This window comes from Onychostoma macrolepis, chromosome 11 (assembly GCF_012432095.1).
Source record: "Onychostoma macrolepis isolate SWU-2019 chromosome 11, ASM1243209v1, whole genome shotgun sequence".
Taxonomy (NCBI): domain Eukaryota; kingdom Metazoa; phylum Chordata; class Actinopteri; order Cypriniformes; family Cyprinidae; genus Onychostoma; species Onychostoma macrolepis.
The window spans coordinates 11,602,752-11,623,970 of NC_081165.1; the positions used below are offsets into that span (position 1 = coordinate 11,602,752).

At 36.6% G+C, this 21,219-nt stretch overlaps 1 protein-coding gene across 2 annotated transcripts in view; it reads left to right on the forward strand.

Annotated features, from left to right (window-relative positions):
• The window catches only part of sema3fb (sema domain, immunoglobulin domain (Ig), short basic domain, secreted, (semaphorin) 3Fb), a 66,327-nt gene extending 45,249 nt beyond the window's left edge, over window positions 1–21,078 (forward strand). The window contains exons 7-19 of one of the 2 annotated variants that reach the window (XM_058790858.1): window positions 1,488–1,581; window positions 4,080–4,199; window positions 4,517–4,656; window positions 7,794–7,908; window positions 10,502–10,571; window positions 10,751–10,895; window positions 11,157–11,379; window positions 13,493–13,581; window positions 14,190–14,231; window positions 14,801–14,958; window positions 15,774–15,841; window positions 16,353–16,486; window positions 18,952–21,078. In XM_058790858.1, coding sequence (XP_058646841.1) covers window positions 1,488–1,581; window positions 4,080–4,199; window positions 4,517–4,656; window positions 7,794–7,908; window positions 10,502–10,571; window positions 10,751–10,895; window positions 11,157–11,379; window positions 13,493–13,581; window positions 14,190–14,231; window positions 14,801–14,958; window positions 15,774–15,841; window positions 16,353–16,486; window positions 18,952–19,371 — 1,818 coding nt within the window. In that variant the 3' untranslated portion in view covers window positions 19,372–21,078. Of the gene's footprint in view, window positions 1–1,487; window positions 1,582–4,079; window positions 4,200–4,516; window positions 4,657–7,793; window positions 7,909–10,501; window positions 10,572–10,750; window positions 10,896–11,156; window positions 11,380–13,492; window positions 13,582–14,189; window positions 14,232–14,800; window positions 14,959–15,760; window positions 15,842–16,352; window positions 16,487–18,951 lie in introns of both variants that reach the window. The other variant, XM_058790857.1, reaches the window with a different exon arrangement.
• The last annotated feature ends 141 nt before the right edge of the window (window positions 21,079–21,219 follow it).

Below are 21,219 nucleotides of genomic sequence, written 5' to 3' on the forward strand. Positions count from 1 at the left end.
ATGGTAGGAGAAACCATGTGCCTGTATGATGGGTCCCAGTGATGTAGTGTAAATGGAGAAGAAGAGGGGTCGAATAACTGATCCCTGAGGAACCCCAGTGACCAGTTGATGTTCTGTGGATACCTCCCCTCCTCAGGAAAGACCTACCTGCAAGATAGGATTCAAACCAGCGAAGTGGAATCCCTGTGATGTCCAGTGATGAGAGGGTGGGCAGGAGGATCTGATGATTCACAGTGTCAAAAGCGAAAGATAGATCCAGCAGGATAAGAACTGTTGATTTGGCATCAGCTTTCACAGTCTGCAAGGCTTCAGTGACTGACAGTAGTGCAGTCTCAGGTGAATGGCCACTCCTGAAACCTGACTGGTTAGCGTTCAATTGGTTATCGGAAATGCAAATAACCAATAAATACATTTATTTTTATATTTTAAAATCAATTTATAAAAAATAATTAATTAAATAAAAATGTGAGTTGTAAAAAGGAAAACAAATTAATCAATTCCCTTATTAATAAAAATGATTAATCCAAATGAATATTTATTCATTTATATTTATTTAATACTTACATTTTTATATGTATAAATACAACATCATAGTGGGGGGAAGAAAAATCATTGGAGAAACAAATAAAACTAAATTTGGCATGAATTGATGGCAAGCCCAAACTTGAAAACTTAACTTAAAAAAATTTATTAATTTAAAAAAAAGATAATTCTCACAAAATTGAGCAGTTTTTGTAGCACACTATAATTTCCATTCAATGCTCCATATCAACTGTCAAACAGAAGAATAGAGGGTGTCTGTTTCAAATTTAACGTTTCTAATTTAAGGCAACCCTGCAGGAGCTGCCAGTGTTGGTTTGTTTCTGCAGTGTTGATTTTAATAATGGGTGAAAGGTAATCTGTTAATGCTGGACAACTCTGAATATTTTGACAGCCGTTCCGCTCTCCTTTAAATGAATGTTTATAGATAAGATTAGAAATGTCCTGCACTCCTCCATCTCCTCCTGTGACTGTAAAGGAAAATTTGGGGTTAGAAAGCTATGGATCTGGCTCATGGCAAGTCTTCGGGGCATGTCAGCACAAGCTCGTGGCAGTTCCTAAATCGCACATCCAAATTCCTGTCAGTCAGTGTTTCTACATCATGCCTGAGGGATTCTGGGATGGGCCAGTGTCAGTAAGCCATTCCGCCACGCTCACGATACAGGATTAGACAGGTGTTAGCAGGCTACGGATGAGCAGAAAAGTTTGGATAGCGAAACTTTCTATCTGCACATTGTATTCAGAGATCTGTCTTTGAGATTATTTAATTTTGCACTATTGCTTTTCTCTTTCCATCTGTGCATCGTAGTCTTTGCCGTCACATGCCTAACCTTAACTAAATCCATGTCATGTTTTATAGGGCTTTGAGGATATATGCAAAGCGTTTCTACGGAATTATTGACTGTAAGACAGAGAAAGCTAATCTTTGCTTTCAATTTCCCTTTCAGGAATACGTCTTCCATCTGGAGCCCGGCAAGGAGGATTCTGGGAAGGGAAAGTGCCCATATGATCCAAAACTGAACAGCGTCTCTGCTTTGATTAGTAAGGCCTTTCAGCGATTCCATTTAAAATTGTGGAAACATATTTCCACTTAGGTGAACAGCCATATTGTGCAGTCTTTTGTACCTGTTTTACTACTAAAAATGGCACTTTTTTTATCCTCATGAGCATTCACTTTAGTATCTACTCAAAGCCACTCACTCTTTAAGAAGACTTTTTGCACAGCTATTGCCCAAAAAAACTAGTGGCTTTTCCTGCACGCCTTAGAAACAACTTGGCATTTTCTCATGAGATGATACCTTTCTTGACTTAGTGACAATTAAATTGTATTAAATGGAGAAATCACTGCATTATTGGTGTGTATTGAAAAAGTCCAAACCATGATTTCTGAGTAACTCATAATGGAGAACTCAGATGGCAGTAAAAGCCTTTTATATTGAAACATGCGAATGAACCAAGCGCACAGAGTGTTCTAACAAGCCTTCTAATGATGCTTCTCACTACGAGTTTTCATGCACTAGCAAACCCGACGGTTTATAGATCATTGGTAACGGGGTCGTTTCAGAATGGTGTTTGAGGCAAAACAATCTTTACATTTAGAGAGATTACCTATGATCCATTTTCACAGAGAAACTGTCAACTCTGCCAAAATATAAAAGCTTGATGGTTGACACTTGAAAATGAAAAAAATCGGACAGCCATAAATATTAATATTTTTAATAATAAGTTTTACAGCTGTACTGTCAAATTAAATTCTTAGTTAAATGTTTATTAAAAAAAATCTACAGTATTAAAATGGCAATATTTACTATTTTGTTAACATTTAATAATAATAATAATAATGATGAGTAGTAGTAGTAGTAGTAGTAGTAGTAGTAGTAGTAGTAGTCGTCTTTATTCCCAATTCATTCTTTTTTTTCCACACAAATTATGCAGCCCTAGATAGGAACACATGCAAGTTTATGAATGTAGATTGAATGGAATGGTAACTTGATTTTGCTCATCATTGCAAGTGTGTGTTGCATTCTTTTTTAGTTTCTCTATTTGTAGAAGTGCATAGGAGTAAACAGTCTTAGTCTTTAAAATGCGTTTAGCTAGCAACCTGAAAAATAACACATTAGCGAAGTATTTGCATCAGAGTATTTGTAAGTTAAAGAATATTACCTCTAGACCATTTTAAAACCATATGTTTCTTAGGACTTGTAAATCTACAGTATTTTGTGACTAATTTGTTGTAAATCTGTTGTAGCTTTTTCCTGACTAAACAATCCCCAAACTAGCACGTCATCAGCCGAGTCCAAAGAACAACACAAAGCCCCAATTTAGCAAGGCTTACACAGCAGGTAATTCAGAAAAACCCTTGACTAGGAAAACAGCCGGCTAAACCATCTAATCAGCATCGCTTAGCAAAGCCCACAACTAGCAAAACCACTTAGCTAAGCCAGTAAAACATTTTATCACAGTCTTACATGAAGTGCGACCTTAAAAGCCACAAACAAACATGACAAGGAAGCTTTTGCAAACAATTTGGCATGCTATTCGTCCAAAGAACACTTTAGTGCTTGCCTGTCTGGTTGTATTTAACTACCACCTCATATATTAGAGTTGTTTGGTTGAATTTACAAGGCGTTCGGACAGGTTGGCACCTAGACTTCCCCTAAGAATCAACAGTTTTGATATGCCATCGGAAAAACCGCCGCCGGGCAGAGCAAATAGATTGTCAACAAACTCATTCTACATCCAGCATGTTTCCTCTACGAACTCCTCCGATTGAACTCGTATCTCCCGCTGTACACAGAAGCAAGTGTGGGCAAAAACGAGCAGGCCCTGTGTTCTGGATTCCTCAGAGAGGGAATTAATCATGAGAACCGCTCATGACAGCGCTCCGCCTGGCCGTGGTTCTCCGGCCCCTCCTTAACAGCCGTGGCCTCTGCCAACTACATGCTGAGACACCTGCTCAAATGGCCTGCAACTGGGTTCTGCTCACACACACACACACACACACTTGACCTCCACACTACTTAACAAGGAACAAATTCCTCCAGAGGCAATAATAACCCCTCACATGCACATGCATAATGACCAGCGCATATGAGACCCAGTGGGCATCAATCTTGTGCAGTGTGTAATGTAAGTTGGCAGTTGCCGCCAAGCTTTATATCGTTGTACAGTGTTAGTGTCAAATTCTTAACATATGCATAATTAACGTATTATTGTTAAAAATAATAATACTAAGAATAATTTTTAATCAAATAATTATTAATCAAATTTTAAAAAAATTATATATACTCCTGAAAAAAATCATTCTCTCGACTGATTGTCTCTGTAATTTCACTGTAAGTTGAGCATTTGATCAGTTAAATGTTCTTTTCTGTGCCTTGATGGATCTCCTGGCAATAATCCATCATCATGGGTGTGGCTGATGTTTCAGTATAAAAAAAAAAAAAAAAAAGCTTATAAATCAAATGTTTAATTCTTTCACATTCACAGATACTTGGATTCTGACTCTCTTTGTATCTTTCTGTTTTTTTAACTCTTAGATGGAGAACTGTACGCAGGGGTGTATATTGACTTCATGGGAACAGACTCTGCTATTTTCCGAACTTTGGGGAAAAATGCAGTCATGCGCACTGACCAATACAACTCAAGATGGCTAAATGGTAAATAAGTGGATATGAGTGATTTTATTTTATTTTTAATTACATTTTTTTATTAAATTTAATTTTTTTGTTGTTTTTTTTTTTTTTAGTTTAGTTTAGGTTTTTTGTATGGGATTGTGTGTTTATATATTTATATTATTTTATATATTGTAACCTAAAGTTTTTCTCCATTTTTACTTTTCCATTTTCACCTTTATGCAGATCACTTAAATAGTCCTAATTATTTCAGGCAATTTCTCAGGCTGATAGATTTTTAATTGTGCAAAATGAAAAATGACATTTGCATTTTCTCTCCCTCTTTCTCTTTTTTTTCTTAGACCCCTCATTTGTACATGTGCACCTCATCCCTGAAAGCAATGAAAAAAACGATGACAAACTCTACTTTTTCTTCCGTGAGAAGTCTTCTGAGATGGGCCAGAGCCCCAAATCACAGTCACGCATCGGCCGAATCTGCCTGGTGAGCTAAAATCTCTTACCTAAAATATGATGTGATAAATATGAGCCAAAGTTTGAAACATTCTGTACCGTTCAGCATTTCTGAGAGAGATTCCAGCTACAGCCGAGAGAGAGCGAGCCGTGGTTTGTGGATACTTGACTGTGTCATTACTGTTTGCTTGCCGCTGACGTGCTGAAATCCACACATATTTGACCTCCCTGCTTACAATACGTCTCTCTATCCATGTGACCCCTGAACCTGTGATCTTTTGACCTGTCAGGTCAGCCGTTCTGCGTATGACAGAGTTTCTTCACCAGAGCATGCAATGGAAAAGATGGCTTATTCACTAGCACCACAGCGATTTGTCCCGAGCGCGGAGCTTAACCACAAGTTCTTAATGAAAATAGCGCCAGACCACAACTGCAAATTGAGCAGGGCAATGAAAACAAACATGGAACGGCAGGCTTGAGCCACAGTGGTAAACTCAGGGGTTTGTGGTGCATCTTCTTGGGCTTAATGTAAGCTTGTGTATGTGTTTGTGTTTGGCTGTACTTCGAGGGATAAATTCTGAAATGTTCCTTACAAATGTCGTTAAACCATATAAAACCCACATAAATGGATCAAATAACCTTTTTTATTTATTTATTTATTTTTAATTTTAAGCTAAAATGCAGTATGTATTGAGTTTGGATAATGGCTAATTTATGTTTTAAAGATATTTTCAAATTTGTTTTACAATGTCAAGTTTCAAAATGGGCAAAAAAGGATCATAATTAGTCCATATGACTATAAATGAGCTACATATAAATAATTTGAAGCCTTATAGTAGTCATTTTTAACTCAAAATCTTAGCTAGGATTAAGGTAATTGTAAATAGCTTAATAAAACAACCATAGTCGATGACAGGAACCACTTTTCAAAAGTTTGGAGTCAATAATATTTGTTTTCAGAAAAATACAGTAAAGTAATATTGTCCAATATTATTGCAATGTAAAATAATTGGTTTCTATTTAAATATATTCAAATGTAATTTATTCATGTGAAGGCAAAGCAGAATTTTCAGCAGCCATTATCAGTATTGAATATTGTGATGCTTAATATTTTTGTGAAAGCCATGATGCAATTTTTCAGGGTTTCTTTGATGAATAGAAAGTCAAAACAGAAATTATTTGAAATACCCATTTTTCTTAACATAATTTTTTACTGTCACTTTTGATGGATTCGATGCATTCTTACACACACACAAAAAAATATTTTTAATATTAGCATATATACCGTGTAAAAGCTTTGTGTGTGTCTTCGTAAATGGGTTTGTGCTTGTGTATTTTTTGTAACATGCATGTGTTCATTGAGCTGTTTCATATGTGGAACCACATGGTGGTATATGACATTGCATGTGTGTTTGTGTGGGTGGTTTGGGTTTTTGTGTTTATCTGCTTTCTGTTTTGTGTTTACGGGTGTGTTTATATGAGTGCGTGGTCTCTGCCGTGCAGCCCCCCCAGGTCTTTGTTTATGAGTCGGGGTCATGTGGTGACCTATCACGCAAACACACCCCTGTGCTCAGGGCTTCATGGATCACCCTCCGGAGAACCAGCCATTCTGCATCTTACATCTGAACCCATCTGGTCACCATCCACCCTCTCTCACAAAGATCTTTAGCTTCTATTAATAACAATGAGTCATGCGATCAAAGATGAAACACGTAGAGAGAGCCTGGGGTATGATCATTCATATCATGTATACAGTTTGTCTTATATAACTAATTTAGCTGCATCTGTTAAAGAGGTAGTTCACCCAAAAATGGAAATTTCTTCATTTATTTCTATTGAATTAATGTCAGTGAGGACTGGGAATGTCAAGCTCCAAAATGGTATAAAGCATCAAATGAATTGTGGTTTTTCCTTTTATTTTTCCTTTTTATATTCCAAATCTGTTGAAGTCATGCGAAATGTAAGCTGTCGATGAAAATTAAAATATTAGTCCTAGCTCTACTTTGCATGGTCTTGAGTGAAGTAGTGAGTCCAGTTTATGAATTAATTGTTCTTTTGAGTTGTTTTGAATTAGTTGATCCAGTTCACAAAACCAGTCTGAATGATTTGTCCACAAATAGGACTGATTCAGGGCCGGATTCACAAAACATTCTTAAGAATAAAGTTCTTCCTAACTGCCATTTTCTTATGTTTTTCTTATTCTTATCATTTTCTAATTTAAGAATGAAATTAATAATTTTATTTTATTTTTATTCCCAAAAACATTTCCCCTTAGACAAAACCTAAGAAGAGTTTGAATGCCTGAAAAAAAAAAAATCATTGTACTGTAAATAACCTCTGAAAGTTAGGATAACCTTGTCTTAATAAACACCAAAATAATGTCTAATGAAGTTATTGATTTCCATCAAGCGTATTGCAGCAAAAACAGTTTGCATACTTATGGATATTATGTAATCTGCTGGAAACCAAAAAGTTCTTTACATGTTGTTTTTTTAATTTAGTTGACAAGTGCATCTTTGACAAGGCCCACCATACAATCGGAAAGTTTGTCACTTTCTTTATGAGGAAAAAAGAAGTTCTTAAAATATTTTAGAAAAAAATCAAGAATTGTACTTATTAGAAACAGTCTTAAAAACTTCTTAGAACGTATCTTAAGAAATGTCTTATAGCAGTTAACATCTAGTTTAAAGACTACTTTGATGCTTTTATGGTGTTTTTATTACCTTTTTTGAAACTTAAAAGCTCTAATCCCAATTTACTGTATTACAGTATTACACTATATTTGTGTTCCACAGAAGAAAGTAAGCGAAGCTGGTTTGGAACATTAAAATGAAGATTAAGTAATTGCAGCTTTTTTTTCAATTTTGGGTGAACTTTCCCTTCATACTGTACCTCCAAACGAGTAGGTTGTGATTGAAGTCAGATGATAAATCAGGGTTCCTCAACCACCTCTCCCTGAAATTTGGCCGGCCATCAGACCAGATTGGTGTGTGTTGTGAATCAGACGAGACACTATTTGCAATCTTGTCTTCTCACAGCTAACTTTTCCTGACTGTTTGTTCCTCTCTCTCCCGCTGCGGAGGGGCTTGCCATGAATTAAATGCAGCTATTTCACCTCTCTTTGATTTCGACTCAAACCGACGGCTCTGAACGTGTGTGTGTTTACAGAACGATGACGGCGGTCACTGCTGCTTGGTCAACAAGTGGAGCACCTTCCTGAAAGCACGTCTCATCTGCTCGGTCCCAGGAGCTGATGGAATTGAAACGCATTTCGATGAGCTCAGTAAGTCTCCGTTTCCGTCTCACTCTTTTCATCTCCAACAGATAAAGTCGTCAGTTGAAAGGCCCCATCTCGGCTCTTAAAATGGTTTGCTTTGGCTGGAGGCCAGTCAGGGATCACTGTAGCTGTGTGTGAACGAGAAAGATCCTCTCCTGGTTAGTCAGGTTTCAGTGGCCCTGTCCAATGTCGCCCACACCCTACTACAAAACCACATGCAAACCCTCCGTCCACCCACAACATCCTGGATCCCCTAACGGGGGCCTCCAGGTCTGCATTTACACCGGGCCAGGTGACGTACCTCACCCTCCCTGCCATATGGCACAAGATTCCCCCCCTATGTCCATATGCTGAGATGGATAATGGCTTATTCGGAGCCGTGTTACAGAAAGCCACCCTTTTTTTCTGAACAAAAGGCTCTTTTGAGAAAGCTGAAGGTGTGGGAGATGTGCCATGAGCTGTGGAGAGACTTGAAGGGAGTTGGGATGACGTCCAGAGAGAAGGCCATGCCCTGTGGACGGATCAGGTGGACCGACAGGAATGCCGGGTCCACTAAGGGTCTCTCTCTCGCACTTACAGTCATTTCCAGACTAATTGGCCCCAGTGATGTAGGGAAACGGCGGAGTATGATCATGCTGGAATTTATTGCTGTTGCTCATATTAAGAGCAGATTTGGGCTCCCGAGCACAGTATAAACACATTTGGCTCTTTATTAGTGGGGAGGATGTTTACACAGGCTCATGGAGGATATAGTTGTGTGTGTTGAAGGAGGGATGTCCAGGCATTTTTAATAAGGCAATAAAGCTGTAGTTCGTTGTGAGTTGTGGTGGTCTACTAATGAACAGGATTAAGCTTTTATTATAATACAGATGGGAGTTAAGTACACTGTGTCATAGTAGTCAGAATGATCATAATTACACATTTACATTCTTTAGAAATTAGATCTCTTATATATACACAATGATTTCAAAGTTTGGGGTCAGTAAGAAGTCTTTTATTTGATAGAATAATACAGTAAAAACAATATTGCAATATTGTGAAATATTATTACAATTTAAAATAACTGTTTTCTATTTTAATATGTTGATTTGATGCTCAACAGTTGTGCTGCTTATGTACAGTATGTGTAAAATTATAAATATCTTTACTGTCACTTTTGATCATTTTAATGCATCCTTGTTGATTAAAAAAATAAAAAAGAGTAGTAATTCACTTTCTGAATATATGTTCAGAATTATGCATGATTCATGAGTACACAATCTATATTATCATAATTTTCCATCATAATTGATTTTCTCTATAAGGTCACATGGGTGAGGAAAAATAATGTTAACCATTAATATAGCATAAGTTTTAGGAATCCAATGAATTATTGATGCATAACAAATCAGATACCATCCTATATTACTTTCTATTGTAGATTGTTGCACTTTTGAAGTAGTTCACATTAGTTGATAATAAATGCTGTTTTATGTTTTTAATGACATTTTCTGCCTTTTTCATTCAGTGAAGAGTGATTGTGTGGATTTTAACATAGACTCTGGCTTTGCATTTACTGGAGTTCCTAACAGTTGGAAGATGTTAAGAATTTGGCAAATTCGTCCCAGATGTCCAAATGTTTGTTAAAAAAAATGCTGTAAAGATGTGTCATTTTAAAAGTATGTGTGTTCATCCTTTTTGAAGATCCTTACATATACGCCATTAACTGCAGTTCTCCTGTTGTGAAGGAGAAAGGGGGAGGAAGTTTGCCTCAGGTTGCCAAATGCATTGGCATGGGCAAAAGAGAGTCCTTAAAGTGTTTTTAGTTAAAAGCATACGAAAAATAAGGGGATGGGACATGTTGCAGACGGAATTTGAACCTGCATCTCTGACATTAACTCCTCAATGTATCTGGAACATGTGCATTAACTATACCACAACTGTCTTCTGCATTTTTCTTTTATAAGATCACGAGTTTCAAGAACTGTGAATGAGTTATGAATGAATTTTCGGTTGTCTTATAAGCCCATGTCTTTGATCCATATACACATGATGCTTCACCTGCACTATACAGCTACACTCAGACATAATGGTTGGCAGGATGTGTGTGTGAGGCAATAGGAACCATATGCTTTGCTATCCTCATCCTTATTATCCTATGAGTTCTCCCTGTGGAGCACTTCAGTGAACACACTTATTCCCTTACACACACAAACACTCATATGCACACATAAGTGTTTATGCAAGCCAGCTCAGCAAGTTTCATAATAGTCATGACAATGTCTTTTCTCTGAACACTGACTGTCTCCTTTACATTATTTACTGTCCAGTTTACTACCTTATTTACCCAAGTGTTATATCTATTTTTAAAATGTTAAAAGCAGTTTGTGTGTGTTGTAGATTGTAGTGTGATTTAGTGTTGCTGTTGTTAAAAAAAAAAAAAAAACTTAAAAAATTCTCATTACTTCAGAGATGGTGAGTGAAATGCAGTGAGAAACTCTGAGTCACAGGAAGTTTGTCCCAAGATTCATTAAATGTGCTTGATTTATGCAGTGCAAATATTAGCAAAGTGTTCTCCAGCTTTGTCACTGCAATGCTCCTCTATGTTTGTGTCTTTTAGGGGATGTGTACATACAGCCCACGCAGGACACTAAAAATCCTGTCATCTATGGGGTCTTCTCTGTGTCTGGGTGAGTTACCAGACTAGGTCTTCCTCCATCTGGAAGCTGTAGTAAACACTGGAAGGGCTTGTTTAGCATGGGCAGTTGCCCACTGCATTTGCATCTGCTTTTTTCCATTTTAAATACTTATTAATATTAATGGTTCTATAAATGGTCTTTATAACAAAAACTGTCACATTTTCCCACAGCTCTGTATTTAAAGGCTCAGCGGTCTGCGTCTACTCCATGGCGGACATTCGGATGGTGTTCAATGGACCTTTTGCCCACAAAGAAGGTCCCAATTATCAGTGGGTGGCCTACACTGGAAAAATCCCCTACCCTCGTCCAGGAACAGTGAGTTTCACCCTCTTATGAACCAGACTACCAATAATAAAATGAATTATTGGCATACTGATACAGATAAATTAATCTAAACCTGCTGCTGAAGGTTAAAACAACAAGCTTGAACTTCATCAAGCCTCAAACCAAGCTGAAAGCACAAATTATAATTGGGGTTTAGCCTTAGATATACCCATTTAGAAGTTAGGCTTAATGTTAGGAGAATACAGAGATCTCATTGGCTAAGGTTGGTCCCCTTTACCCATTTTTGCTTAGTGTCCTGGTGGGACTTTCACCCCTAACATGAAATCCACGAAAGACTACCCTGACGAGGTCATCAACTTCATGCGGAACCATCCCACCATGTACAACACCGTGTATCCGGTGCACAAGCGCCCCCTGGTGGTCAGGACCAATGCGGACTATGAGTTCACCACCATCACTGTGGACCAGGTGACCGCAGCCGATGGCAACTATGAAGTACTCTTCCTGGGTACAGGTGAGTTTGGAAACTAGCCTGATTTTTACATATTTAATTATTTTATTTATTTTTATTTTTTTCATGTTAACTTATCATGTTATATGCAATAAAATGTGCACTTTTTTTAATTTATATTATTTTCATTTTTTTTCAATTTAGTTAAGTTTTCATTTTAATAAAAAAAAAAAATTATAGTTATATAAAAATGGGTTTTACATTGTACCTGCATGTAATTACATCTGTAATTAATTTCTGTAATTGCATTTATAGTTACACTGTTAACCCATCCCTTACACCTTAACCCACCCTTAAACCTACCCATACCACCAAACCTGCCCCTAACCTTACCCATATCCCACCTCAATAGCAGCAAAAGTGTTTTAGGGTGCACTTTATTTTAAGGTGTCCTTGTTACAGTGTAATTATACATTTTAAGGACTGAGTAATATTAATTATCTACCTTCTATATGGTTAGGGTTAGGAGTAGGGTTTGGCTTAGGGTTACTTGCATGTAATTATGCATAATTTAATGTTATTATAATAGTAAGTACATGTAACGTGTGACAAGGACACCTTAAAATAAAGTGTTTCCTTGTTTTGCAATACAAAATTAACTTATTTTATTATGTATTTACATAGTAGTTAAGGCCACCTAATATAAAGTGAGACCAAAAAACATTTTTTGTTATTTTTCATTATCAATGTATGTATATGAGGTTTTTTTAGGTAAAGTAACTGTCGTCTTTAAACCTTTGTCAAGACACTGAAACTGCTGCAGGATAAAGGGAAATAGTCAGTTTCATTCTCCGTGTACTGTACATTTATCAGAGGAGGTGAAAGCATCTGAGGCTGCGTTTACACTTGGCATTAACATGCGATCACCGTGATCCGATCAAGCAGATTGGATCATCAGTCAATCAGAACGCGGCACGTTTACACTTGGCAACATCAGCTGACTTCTCTATCTGGATAACCGATCGGATCTGTCTTTCCCGTGCAATATTTAAATAAGTCTGCAGAGAATGGCCCGGTGCAAAGTCAACCGGAAGTGGTGGGTTTTCTTTTGAAAAGGGTGGCGGCGTTTTGCGTGATGTCGACCTGCGAATGCAGACACGATGGCTGGATTGCATTTACATTTCACTGAGATCCGATCACAATGCGTCCTCGACTAACTCTGGAGCAGGACACGCTGATCGGATAGTATTACGATCAGAAGTGCGTTTACACTTATCTTTTCAATGTGTATGTGGACAACATCCGGATACATGTCGCATGTTAATGCCAAGTGTAAACGCAGCCTGACTCTATTTACTTTACTCTAAAGGTTTTGTGTTTCCACCATTCTATTCTTGATATTAAAACTGTGAATGCAGTACCTTAAGGCTGCAGGGTCACTTTGAGAGTCCATCAACCTACAACAGATGATCTGCCTAACTCTCATCTCCTTTTCCAACTTTAAAGAGTCAAAATGACATCATTCTTTGGTCTCGCCGTGCTGTAGGTTATCTCTTTATGTCTGCTTTTCTTGCTTTGTGAGTCTGAGAGTCTAATGGGCTTTTAAATCAACTCTGCGCGGCCCATTGCACCTACAAGCACTCACAGGAACGTCCCTGGCTTTCAGCTGCTGGCACTCGCCTGCATTCAAATCTCAGGTTAGATGTATTGCTCCGGTTGCAATAAATCTCCGGTGACGTGCACGGAGGAATGCAATGGCACGCTTAAATCAAACAAGCATTTCGCTAGGACGCAGCAACTGAAATACCTCAGCTTTCCAGTAGAGACAGAGCCTGACAGGGTACACCCGAGCTGAAAGATGAGTATGCCGTGAAAAAGAGGGAAAACAAAAGACAAAAGAGGGATTTTTAAAGGAAGGGATGGTGTGTGAAAAAATGTGAAGGGTCTACACGGTAGATGGGATGGAAAGAAAGAGTACCTCAAGTGTTTCTGTACTCAGTGAAAGATAGTAATCATGATTTTATCATGGCATAAGATGCAAAGACAAAAGGCTTGGAAAATGGAATAGATACAAAGGTGTCAGAGGAATATCATGGCGCTTTGAATGTTTTGGAACTTGTTGTAAGATGGAAGTGCACTTAGAAAGAGGACTGACTGTCTTTCTTTTGGCCTACAGACAGAGGTACAGTGCAGAAAGTGATTGTCCTGCCCAGAGATGACCTGCAGACAGAGGAACTGGTGCTGGAGGAAGTGGAGGTCTTTAAGGTGAGATCTGTGCCCTGGCTCTCCTGTTGTACACTAACTTATTAATATTACACAGCTCTTTGGAATACTTGATCCTGATTGGTCTCTTCAACTCTTCAAGGCTGCATTTATTTAAATAAAAATACAGTAAAAACTGTAATATTGTAAAATATTATTACAATTTACAAAATCTGTTTTCTATTTTAATACATTTTAAAATGTAATTTATTCCTGTGATGGTAACGCTGAATTTTCAGAATCATTACTCCAGTCTTCAGTGTCACATGGTCCTGATTTACTGCTCAAAACACATTTATTATTATTAATCAATGTTGAAAACAGTTGTGCTGCTCAATATTTTTGTGGAAAAAGTAATTTTCTTTAATAGAAAATATAGAAATAGAGTTCAAAAGGATAGCATTTATTTGAAACAGAAATTTGTTACAACGTTATAAATGTCTTTACTCTTACTTTCAATAAATTCAATGCATCTTTGCTAAAGCAGTCATTTCTTTTTAAAACCAATCTTACTAAACTTTTGCATGGTAGTGTATGTGTATATATATATATATATATATATATAAATTATAAAGTCATGCACAATACATTTTTACATCTTTAATTTTCAGGTCCCTACTGCTATCACAACTATGAAGATTTCTTCAAAACGGGTAAGAATTTGCTTTACACTAAACCTGATAACATGGTTCACAAATATTGATTTTTTTTCTATAAAATACTGGAAGAATTCCCGAACCCATGAAGAGGACAACAACAAACCCACTTCAGCTAGACATGCAGCTGCTATCTGTCTCTGTAATCCATAAGCCGCTTTCATATGAGGATAACAATTTTACAGATGCATGGAGATAAAATGTTACATTTCATTTGTGTTTTATTCTTTCACCATGATTTGGATTTTTGGCAGATGTAGCATGACATCATTACTAGGCTGTAATATAAACCCTAGTCCTCCCAGAAAAGCTGATTTAAAACAGCTGATCCTAAAAACAGAAATGTCAAGTGTCTAAATGCTGGAGGGAAAAAAGCTCCATTATCAGAACAGGCTTACATTTGCAGTTCAAAACCTGCACAGACCTGCACAGTCACATTAGAGCTGAAGCAAAGGTTTGAAAATAGAAAATGATGTACCTTGAAGTTTTAGGATCAAATTATATATCTAAAAGCAGAGAAAGATAACAATCACTCAGCATAACAATATGTTTTCATTTTGTTGCAGCAACAACTATATGTGGCGTCTGCGGTTGGTGTGACTCATTTGGCCCTGCACAGGTGTGACGTCTATGGCGAGGCCTGCGCAGACTGCTGTTTGGCCCGGGACCCTTATTGTGCCTGGGACGGCAAGTCCTGCTCTCGGTACTCGGCCTCACAGAAGAGGTAAATATGCCAAAGCACTTCAAACCAAATGACATTTACACACAGTGTTAGTCAGCATCTTTACATACACCACATTTAGGTACTGTATGTACAGGAACATAGTGAGAACATTTCGTTTTAAAGTGCCATGTCAGAACAATAGCCTAGTGGTTAGTCTATCAGATTTGAATCTGCGTCTCTGTTCTCCATAATTTCTTAACAATCTGGCCTATTTCTTTCTTTGGCTCTTTTATTGACATTGATAGGAAATAATGAAACGCAGATTAATAAGACCCAAAACCTCACTAAACAAAAATAATTCCAAAACTCTTGCGCATCAAAGATCATATTCCAGTCATGTGCATTCATAATGATTTGATCCTCATTTACAGTCACAGCCTCCTAATTTCTGGAAATTTTGTTCAATAGATGTTGCAACTGAAGATGTTTTGCTCTCATGCAGTCAGATGCATTAGTCATATTGGGCAATTTCAGGGGAAATTACAGTTTCATTTAAAAACGTCTGCTAAACGCATAAATTTACATTTATTCCAAAGTGTTTGAGACAAACAGGTGTCCGTATGGATCTTATTTAGTGAAGGGCGAGTATTGTTATTGTGCAACAGGATGGGACTTTCCCTAAAATTGCAGAAAGATGAACTTTACGCTTGTTCAGGCTGCCAGCGTTCATCCTGGCTGACCGTCATATCTTTAGCATGTTGAAACTGAGAATTTGAATAATCTAATCAGATGATCTGTCTACTAAAATTTTCCTTGTATGTGTGTAGTCAGTTAGTCAATAAATTTCTTATTTTGTCATGTTGGCTTCCTTTCAGACGCAGTCGGCGACAGGATGTGAAATACGGGAATCCCATAAGGCAGTGCAGAGGATTCAATTCCAACAGTAAGCTACTAGTCTAACTTGATTACAATTAATATTTGTAAATATATAAATTGGTTATGTATAATATCAATAAATAGATTTAGTTCCGCCTGTTTTTTTTTTTTATTCTAGTGTAAATGTATCCATCTAATAAATATTTTGTATACACAAGTAATTCATAGATAAATCATTCACAGCTAATAGTTGCTTTCATGGCATGACACATTTATCAGCATCATCAGTTCATGAATTCAGTTTTATTCGTTTTCATTTATTTTGTAAAATTTGTTTATATAAATTAAGCGTATATGTAAAATACAGTTGTGCTTTCTTTATACAACCATAATGAGCTGTTAACAGAAAACATCAATGTGCTTTGATCTGAACTGAGTTTATTTACATTACTGTAGTTTGACTGACGTGACCCCCACATTCTATTGGCTCTGCTCTAATAGTTCATGGCCAGCTCTCGTTCTCGCTTCAGTGGTGTGCTGATGTCAATGAGAAATGACATGTTGTTCTTGTTGTCCAGCCAATAAGAACACTCTAGAGATGGTGCAGTATGGGGTGGAGGGCAGCAGCACGTTTTTGGAGTGCCAGGCCAGATCGCCTCACGCTGCTATCAAATGGCACCTCCACCGAGACAACAGCGACAGGAGGAGAGAGGTGAGGACACACAATTACATACATATAAAGCAAATGGTATAGATTCAGTATCCTCCTTTTTAGACATACTGGATGCCAATAATATGAAAGAAGATAGTATGATAAAGATTACACGGAAAAAGTGGATTTTATTTTTTTTATTAAAAAAATTAAACGTATATTTATTTTCAAATATTTGTATAATTAATTTTTATGTGTAGTATAATACATTATGAATAGTATATACATTTATAGTATAATATAGTGTAAAAATATAAAAATGTAATAAAATATTGTACATATACAATTATAATTTAAATGTAATAACAATTTAATTATAATTTAAATACCATTTTATAATGTTTAATATACAGTTATCTTTTCTAATATTTAATATATAATATTAAATAAATATAATTGTACATATATAATCATGATATATTTTTGTTACTATTTATATATTGTGTAATTATAGTATATAGTAAAAATTAGTCATTTAATATTTATACTTCTATAATTTAGTTTATAATTTATCATTTATAATATATATATGTGTGTGTGTGTATATATATGTATGTGTATATATATGTATGTGTATATATATGTATATATATATATATATATATATATATATATATATATATATATGTATATATATATATATATATATATATGTATATATATGTATATATATATGTATATATATATATATATATATATATATATATATATATATATATATATATATATGTATGTGTATATATATATATATATATATATATATATGTATGTATGTATGTGTGTGTGTGTGTGTGTGTGTGTGTGTATGTGTGATCCTGGACGACAAAACCAAGTGTCAATTTTTCGAAATTGAGATGTATACATAATCTGAAAGTGTTGATGCATGGTTTGTTAGGATCTGACAATATTTGGGCGAGATACAACTATTTGAAAATCTGGAATCTGAGGGTGCAAAAAAATCAAAATATTGAGAAAATCGCCTTTAAAGTTGTCCAAATGATGTTCTTAGCAATGCATATTACTAATCAAAAATTAAGCTTTGATACATTTACGTTAAGGAATTTACAAAATATCTTCATGGAAGATGATCTTTACTTAATATGCTAATGATTTTTGGCATAAAAGAAAAATCTATAATTTTGACCCACACAATGTATTTTTGGCTATTGCTACAAATATACCCCAGCGACTTAAAACTGGTTTTGTCCTAAGACAAGAACGCTTTTAGGTTTTAGGACAACTTTGATGAAAGGTTTTGATCAACTTCAAATGTTGACGTGTGTGTGTGTGTGTGTATGTATGTATGTATGCATGCATGTATGTATGTGTGTGTGTATATATGTGTGTGTGTGTGTGTATGTGTGTATATATATATATATATATATTAGGGGTGGCACGGTACACAGATGTCACAGTTCGGTACGTACCTCGGTTCGGGGGTCACGGTTCGATACGATTTCGGTACAACAGGGGGAAAAAAATCTACTATGCTCAGTTTCTTTTCATTTATTTTGAACAGACAGTAGTGCAAATTACAATTTTTATCCATCTAGATGTGAAAATACTAAATATTATTACATGTTATATATATAAAATCTGTTTTGTTTTCATTCTGAGTGTACACAAATAAAAGCAGACCTTTATACAGTGATTATTAATAAGACAATGTGTTTACAGTTGATTCTGCTGGTATAAGGAAACAGTGAACGCGCGCGCACACACACACACACACGCACACACACATCAGTTCCAGCATTGCTAACTTGACAGCGCAGTTGGTACTTTATCAAAATAAAATACATTGAGCCAAACATCAGCGCGCGCCTCTGTGTCACCGTTGGAACGCGACTGAAGTACAAAGTCTATCATTTACATAATAAATAATAGTTTAGCATTCAGATACGTTACATCGCAAATATGTAAATATTATAGAATATTTGGATTTGTGCCGAATGAGAGAGGTAGGATACACGGGCGCAAAGCTCCATTACAAACATTTGAGTGCGCAAGCCTTTAAACGGTCAGTCTATGTGAGAGACGCGTTCAGAATCAGCACATGGTCACTGTCTGGGGGCTTTGTTTTCAAGTGCGCAACTCGGCATTCGCTGTTCTTCTGCTGGCGGTTACAGCGTCGCATTGCTGCGGGCGCCCCCTTCTGGATTGGGGGTGAATTGCCTGTATTCGTCGTAAGGCCTCATGCACCGAACCGAGACGCCCGTACCGTGACGTTTCGGGACGAATACATGTACCGTGCCACCCCTAATATATATATATATATATATATATATATCTATATATATATATATATATATATATATCATACAAAACATTCATAATATAATGAAAATATTGCTTATTGGTATCAGCCAACCATATGCAACAGTAATAGATCAATAAGCAGTCTGAATGACACCTCCAAAGTTCATTGCTTTATTTCTCATGGCTGTTTTTGTTTGTTTCTTCAGGTCCGTACCGACGGGCGTGTGATGAAGACAGATCAAGGCTTGCTACTTCGTTCCCTCCAGTCGTCCGACTCTGGCATCTACGTCTGCACAGCCACAGAGAAGAACTTCAAGCACACCTTGGTCAAACTCCAGCTGGTGGTCTTGACCAACCAGGCCGTCAACAACATCCTGGTGGAATCAGGCCATCCGGTAACTTCTTCGCTCCAATCCAGCCCCTGGACCCCCAGTGCCGGACAATACAAAGACCTTCTGACCATCCTCAGTCAGCCTGAGATGGGCCTCATAAACCAGTACTGCCAGGACTATTGGCAATATGGAGACCCACTGACGGGGGTCATCAAGGCCAAAGACCTCAAAGAGCTGAAGGAACAGAAGAAACCGCGGAATCGCAGACATCACGGGGACGAGGAGGAGACATGAGGGCGTTTTCGCCCCGGCCTTACAGGAAAGACTTCTTAAAGAGGAAAACCTGGAAAAAAAAAAGAAAAACTTCCATCAAATGAAACCGAACTTTGCAAGCAACAAACGGAATTCCCTTTTAACACATAAAGATGATATCATACACAGTATTTATTGTAGGTTGTATATAGTACCATTCTGTGGATTTCTTTGTACTTAAATAGAAAAATGAATGCTCTTTGTGTATAAGTACCTAACGGGCAAATATTATTGTAATATTATTTTTATTGTCACAACTACAAACGAAACGAAAGAAATTCTCCAATTTCCATCTTCCGGGCATTGACGACTCGTGTATATATTGACATAAACTCATAGACTATGAACTATGTTGAAATGAGATGGGTATGGAAAGAGCGAACGGGGATAAATCTTCCCCCTTGGACTCTTCACATGGAAAGACACACGGGGCAGGAGACGCTGACATCATAATGCACCTCACCACTAGTCCCACCCCTAAGTGCATTCTGGTCCCTCATTGGTTACAATGATACACCAGCTCATATTGTCTTCCTAATGTCACTCTGTATGCACAACGCATCTGTTTCATTGCACAAATGTTTAAGGTAATCACGTTTCACGGCACAATTTTTTGTGACTGTTTTGACTAATGTAAAACAGCTGCTGAGGGCTCTTAGTAAGCTTTTATTGTTTTTTATGCCACTTTTGAAAAGACTAAAAGCACAAACCAACTCGCAACGCGATGATGTCATAAATGCACAAATGCAAAAGCACGTCCAGGTCATATTTCACCCATTAAAAAAGTAAATTAAACCCTCCTTTTAAATTTCCCATTTCCACCCATGTTTTATTTTTTTAATTATGATAACAAAATTAGACAAAAATATACTAATACTAATTTTCTCATTATAGTGAGATATAGTGATTTTTATTTTTTTATTTTATGATATTATGATGATTAGATTTGAAAAACTGCAAAACTGGTGACATGGGACTTGTTTTTATGTCAATTATATATAATTATATTCCCTTTCATTTTGGGGTGAAATATGATCTGGTACTGTTTTGTGAGATTCATCTAATTATGGCACATAGCCTAAATATGAATTTAAATAAACTGGTGAAGGCTACAATATTATAATAGACACATCCTGATATATGACAAAACCTACATTCATTCTCAAAATGTGGTCACACTGTATAGAGCATTTTATCACAGTTTTAAACTACTCAAGGTCTTGGGAAGCTGGCTTTTCATTGTGTGCATGATTTATGTAGTTGTATTGTAATTACAAAATTAAAGATAGCTACGTTGCAGTTCTTTCTGTTCATATATTTTTATGGTCAGGTCAGTGTTTGACAGAAGGCTGATGGTCTTTTTCTGTGCGGCTTATACAGGCAAAACAGAGGGCAACTATTCACCTTAAAACGTTGACTAACTGTTTTCTCAACAGTTGATGGTATTGTTACTGTTGCTGCAAAGCACCACATGGCCCCAAATCCAGTATGAAGCAGTGTCTTACAGCGAGAGAAAATGGTTGTACAATTTCTTGGTATTTTTAAGATGTGTCTTTAGAAATGTTTGTGTTTTTATTTTGTCATCAGTTTGAAACTAAATGCACAGGTGATGTTACTGTGATAATTGTGTAAATGATTTTCTTTCCCCTCTTGCTGTTGCTGACTAATAAATTAAAGCTCTATATTTTATAGTAATTCAGCCGTTCATTTTTTTTTCTTCATCAGCTGATACTTTGATCGCAGACCTTTTTTTTTTTTTTTTGTGGAGGAATCCTGGGATGAAAGGACTGAGGATGGATTTGCTGGTATGTTTGAGAACGTAAAGCTATG